General features: G+C 46.8%; 1 protein-coding gene across 2 annotated transcripts in view; it reads left to right on the forward strand.

Moving 5' to 3' along the window:
• The window catches only part of prkar1b (protein kinase cAMP-dependent type I regulatory subunit beta), a 57,835-nt gene extending 53,626 nt beyond the window's left edge, over positions 1-4,209 (forward strand). For both annotated transcript variants that reach the window (XM_003226512.4, XM_062964461.1), the window contains exons 10-11: positions 921-1,002; positions 2,820-4,209. In XM_003226512.4, coding sequence (XP_003226560.1) covers positions 921-1,002; positions 2,820-2,992 — 255 coding nt within the window. In that variant the 3' untranslated portion in view covers positions 2,993-4,209. The remainder of the gene's footprint in view (positions 1-920; positions 1,003-2,819) is intronic.
• Positions 4,210-6,000: the final 1,791 nt, after the last annotated feature.

Here is a 6,000-nt window from a genome sequence, read left to right on the forward strand (position 1 = left end):
TCTGAACCACTCCATTGCATGGACTCTTTGGACATGTCACCGATTTCCTTCTTTTGGATGCCATGCAGAGATGAATCAGAAAGCCCAGGTCGGCCCCAATTCCTCCTCCTTTGCCCCATAACAAGGGGTTATATATCTCATCCGCTGAGACCAAAGAGAAGAGAGAGACAGATCTTATCGCGCCTTCCAAAGGTTCCTTTGCCGATCCGTCTTCTGTCACCGGCTCCTTCCTTCGGCCTGCTTGGACATGCTGACGGGTCTCCCTGCCCGAGAGTCCCTGGGGCGAGTGGCTGCTTTGTCATCTTATTTTCCAGACTTATTTCCTGACAGAAGGAGGACAGGTGACGGCGAGGGATGAGCCGGGCCTGCCGTTGCCTTTGGGGCGCTTTCCGTGCCCGCCGACATTCGCCAGCCCACGGCTATTCTGTGCAAAGAGTGGGCTTTATAACTCCAAGGAGGAAACGGGACAAGCATCGGATGGGGAGTGTTCACACAACAAATTTGTAGCACTCTGATGCCACTTCAATTGCCATGGCAACATGCCAGGGAAACCAGGGAGGCTCCAGCTTCTCGGAGGGATTATTCGCACTCAGAACCGTAGGCATTCGTTGCCCGGCACATGGCAGCCCAAATGGCACCGTCTTCCAAGCATGTGAATCGCCAGACAGAAAAGAAAAGCGTTCTCTTACAACGTTCCACTTTTTTCTCCATCTGCATTTGTATTATTTCCTGTGGTTCTCCAGAATGTAAGGTTGTTTACTCTACTCTTTTCAACTCATATTCATGCCTGGGACTGAACTGAGGAATTTCTGCATTAGAAGTCTTGTATAGCCTATGTTGTCTTCTCATAATTTCCATTTTTTCCAATATAGTATTTGAAACACCGACGTAACCAAGACCTTTCTGTCCATCTTTTCCAGGGCACGGCATCTGTCCTTCAGCGTCGATCTGATAAGGAGGAGTATGTGGAAGTCGGGCGGCTTGGACCATCCGATTATTTTGGTGAGCTTCCATTTGTTTAGCTGTCCTTGATGGAGTACTTCCTCATTCTGCCGCACACTGCTGGAAGTTTTTTTATGGTGTCATAGATTAGTTAAATTAGCCTCCCCCCATAAAGCGGTACCTACATTTTCTACTCGACAGATGCAAGTGTCGTTTGAGCCGCATAGGTCAACAGCAAGCTAGGCTATTAATGGTTGGGAGCTCACTCCGGCCCAGGCTGGCTTCGAACTCATGACCTCTCAGTCGATAGTGATTTATTGCAGATGGCTACTAACCAGCTGAAAAGGCAAGAGGGCACTATAACCAAAAATATAATCTAATAATATAAACTATAAGACAGTATTTCCTATATATGCTATTGTCATAGAACATTAACTTCATTAACTTGGATTTGTTTAAAACATTGGATTTGAAAATAAGGATTCATTAACTTGGATATATAGATTTGGACTTACAATTAGTGATTTACACAGTCCTCCATGTGAAGCATGAACTCTGGTTGTCATTGGACTCATAAACCCTTAATATAAGAGATCTGCTTATAAGAGATATGAATGAATGTATGTGTGTTTGTAACACATTGATTATATTTTGGTTTAGAGACTGTTTTTGGAACCATTTAGTATATTTTGAATCTCTATCATCCTTGTTTGTACATTGAATGTTCTATGACAATCTATCTATATAAAAGGGTAATGAAATTTCGGCCTAGGACAAAATAACAAAACGACACATCCCAGAAACACTAAACTTGGCAGCACAACCCCTCATCCATGCCTCTATGTTCATACAACAAAAAGAAAAGAAAAATTAAAGTCCTAATTAGAGGGAGAGGAATAATTGTTTTTATCCAATTGCTGCCAGTTAGAAGGCTAAGCTCTGCCCACTTGGTCTCCTAGCAACCCACTCAGCCCAGGGGACAGGCAGAGTTAGGCCTCACTTAGGCCACTTCCACACTGCCTATAAAATACTGATTATCGATTTTAACTAGATAATATGGTAGTGTAGACTCAAGGCCCTTCCACACAGCTATATAACCCATTTATAATGGACTTAATGTAAGGTAAAACCTTTACTCTTTACCTTAACTACCACCAATTCATCAATACTTTATTTCCCAGACCACCAGACTTCGCCACAGCAACGCGTGGCTGGGCACAGCTAGTAGCATATATAGGAAATACTGTCTTATAGTTTATATTATTAGATTACATTTTTGGTTATAGTGGCCTCTTGCCTTTTCATTTCGGGTATCCCTTCTCTGTATTATTAACCATCTGCACCACAGCCTGGTTCTTAATGCTCCCAAAGATGCCATCAAACCTGGCTGGTGGTGATAGAAGGCCACGGACACCTTGCCACGCTAGGTGGGACTTCCAGGATCAATGTCCCCAAACATCTAGAAGGGTAAGGATTCTTCACCACTGTTTTCATAACCGTGAAACGCGTGGCATTTGATGTGTGTTTTCTCCTCTCCCAGAACTTCTCCTGGAGCATTTACCTACCTAGACTATGGACCAGCCTTAGGGTCAGGAATGAAACACAACATAATACACGACTTAGCATGAGGGAAGGCTGGAAAAACATCAAGTTGGATGTAAGGGCAAGGAGAAGAGCCTTTGGAGATTAGGATGTCAGGTGACAAAGATCACAGAGAACCCTTTTGACCCACAACTCCAAGAATCAAAGAGTTGTGGTCCAAAACGAGCTCAAAGAGAGACAACTGGGGAAAGGATGGAAGACACCACGGAGGAGGAAGCCCATGAGGGTTGTCATCCCGGGAGGTGTGACGGACACGTGTCTCTTTCTTCTTGCAGGTGAAATCGCCCTCCTGCTCAACCGGCCCCGGGCTGCCACGGTGGTGGCCCGAGGGCCCCTGAAGTGCGTCAAGCTGGACCGCCCGCGCTTTGAGCGGGTCCTGGGCCCCTGCTCGGAGATCCTCAAGAGGAACATCCAGAGATACAACAGCTTCATCTCCCTCACCGTTTAAGAGCCCCAGCCCCACTCCTTTGCGTTAAAGTGTCTGCACTTGAATCTCCACCCATGTGCCGTTCCATAGCTTTACGACACCATTGAGAGAGGGTCACGTTTTGTGTATGTTTTCCAAGTTTTCACGTCAGGTGTGCTGGGTGTCCAAAGGGGTAGATACTGGTGGAGATCTGGGTGGAAGTGGCACTCGGACACTGTTGGGAGCACTCGACAGTGTCCGTCACCCGCTACCCGACTCCGCATTAATTGTGCCATTTTCAAGCTTGGTGTCTCTTCCGCATCTTATTTATTTCCACTAGTTGTGCTGAAAGTCACTCCTACCTGTGTTTCGTGAAACTGGAACAACATTCCCACCTCACGGTGAAGCCCTCCAGATGTTGTCTAATGATGTGTCCCATTATTCCTCGCTACTCTGGATCGTTTCCAGAAAGTGGAAATGTGGGTTTTCCTTTTGGACTACGATTCCCAGCCATTCAGGTTGAAACCATCTAAGCCCTGGATCATCCTGGTGGAACTTGGAGTCCAGAAGTCTAGGGGGTCGTGGGGAAAAAGATGGTGGCCACCAAGTCCTTTGTGACAAAAGGGTGAACTACAACTCCCAGATTCCCAGGGCAATCACTCCCAAACCCTGACAGTATTTGCAGTTGGCCATGTTGGGTCTGTGTGCCAAGTTTGGTCCAGATCGGACGTCAGCTGGGTTCAGGGCTCTCTGGATACGGGTGAACTAAAACTCCCAAAATCAAGGTCCATCCCCCTAAACCTCTGCAGTATGTTCAGTTGGGTGGGGGTCACTGTTCCTCTGGATGTAGGTGAACTATAACTCCCAAAATCAAAGTCCATTTCCATTAACCCCTGCAGTATGTTGAGTTGGTCATGAGGATGCCTGCCACAGATGTGGGCAAAACGTCAGGAGAAAAAGCTTCCAGAACTTGGCCATACAGCCCAAAAGACTCACAGCAACCCAGTAAATCAGGACTGTTGATTTCAGTGGGAAGGCCTGGTTTGTTTCTGGATTGCACCCATTCTTGTACAGCCCCACATCCCCATTGTTTGTCCATCAGCATATTGGAATTATTGTTGTGCATGTTCCAGGAAATCAGCAGCAAGGTGGACCACCGAAATTCATTCTGTGGAAGTGAAGCAAGTGTTGTTCTATTGTGTTTTTCAAGATTACTGACTGGGCTGAAATTATGAATTAATAAAACTCTTGGAACAAACCGGGTGGCTTTTGTAAGAAATAATAAAAAATATGTCCTATGGGTCCACTAGTCGATTAGAACTACGTGAGAAGGTTGAACATACTCTCCAACAACACAAAGGGCCAGAATCCCCCCAACGACAATAGTAGCAAGCTATATTGCCAGGGGAGATTTGGAGATTTCTACACCCAAAAGAACTCTTGCACCCTGCCTTATGCAAGTATTCCTTCCCTGGGATCTCTTCCAGGGCTTCGGTCTTCTGAGGAGGACCATGTTCTCCAAGTCAAGGTGTCCTTCTCCAAATGTCTACTTTCTTTCCATGTTTCTCTCAAAGATTGCCCAGGGACATCCCATGATACGTTGCTGCCCGAGGGAAACCATGATATTATGCAACTTTCTCCCATTCTGTTTCCTTGTGAAGGGATCTTCACGAGAAATCAGCAGCATTGAAGTTAATCATTTGCTCCATAAACGTAATGATTCCAATGCATTGATTTAGGAACCAAATGGTTAAAGGATTGGTCGAATGTAGGCGGCCCTGTTTTCTGGGAAAAGTTGATTTTTATAAGCAACTGGAATGAAACTCGGGGCAGTAACATAGGCATGGAAATTTCACACGAGCAGGAGGTGACAACGCAGGCTCCTTGCCTTGGAAATGGAGAAGAGTCTCTCCCTCAAGAGCCAGAAATGAGCACCATCTCCAGAGCCGGAAATGAAAGGAGAAGCCTTTACCTTTGTGTATGTCTGTCTCATTGTGTTTCATTGTAACAAGGCGGGGGGAAATGGGCAAAACTACAGGTAAGTCGCTCTCCAAGAAAGCATTTTGCCCATTGCTGTCATGCTGGTCACACAACCAGGAGGTGTCTATGGATAACACAGGCTCCTCAGCTCGGAAATGAACCAGAGCCGGAAATGAAAGGAGAAGCCTTTGCCTTTGTTTGTGTACGTCTGTCTCGTTGTGTTTTATTATAACAAGGCAGGGGGGAAATGGGAAAATCTGCAGGCGAGTCGCTCTTCAAGAAAGCGTTTGGCCCGTTGCTGTCATGCTCGTCACACAACCAGGAGGTGTCTATGGATAACGCAGGCTCCTCAGCTTGGAAATGAACCAGAGCTGGAAATGAAAGGAGAAGCCTTTGCCTTTGTTTGTGTACGTCTGTCTTATGTATTCCATTGTAACAAGGCAGAGGGAAATGGGCAAAACCGCAAGCGAGTCGCTCTCCCAGAAAGCGTTTTGCCCATTGCTGGCAAGACCCGAGTTTTGCCGAAATATTTGCTTGGAAATGGCTGCTGCGAGCCGTCCTCCATGTTGCTCCATCCCCGAGGCCAGCCAAGTGGAAAGTGGGATTAATGTGTGGCGGGGCGGCTGCTGAGGACGGTGTGAGCAGCAGCCCCGCCGCCTGCCAAGCCGCTCCGTGCTGCCGGCTGCCGAGGCACCAACCTGGCATGTTTGGATCCGTTCGGACCTGGCACAGCCGCCTTCCTCTTCGCTCAGCTGACTTTTCCAATCCCTCCCCTTGTAAGCTTCTCGGGAGAGAGCGGCAGGCTCCTTTTGTGACTCCAGAGGCAAGAGTTTGTGGGGATTTAGTGCTTTTTACAACAATTATAGTCAAGAAGGGATGCTAGCGATAGTTTATTTTTCAAAACAAAGATGCCGGTGAGCTACAAGTAGTGCAATGTTCCAGTCTTAGGAAGGATCTGGTCCTCTGGTGTTACTAGTCTGTTTTCACCGAACCAGTGTCCGAGTGTTGAACCCGTGCCTTCTTTTGCACAGTTTTCGATGTTGTTCCTTGTGTGCTGCTTCGGAAGTGTG

The sequence above is a fragment of the Anolis carolinensis genome, unplaced genomic scaffold, assembly GCF_035594765.1.
Source record: "Anolis carolinensis isolate JA03-04 unplaced genomic scaffold, rAnoCar3.1.pri scaffold_13, whole genome shotgun sequence".
Taxonomy (NCBI): Eukaryota; Metazoa; Chordata; class Lepidosauria; order Squamata; family Dactyloidae; genus Anolis; species Anolis carolinensis.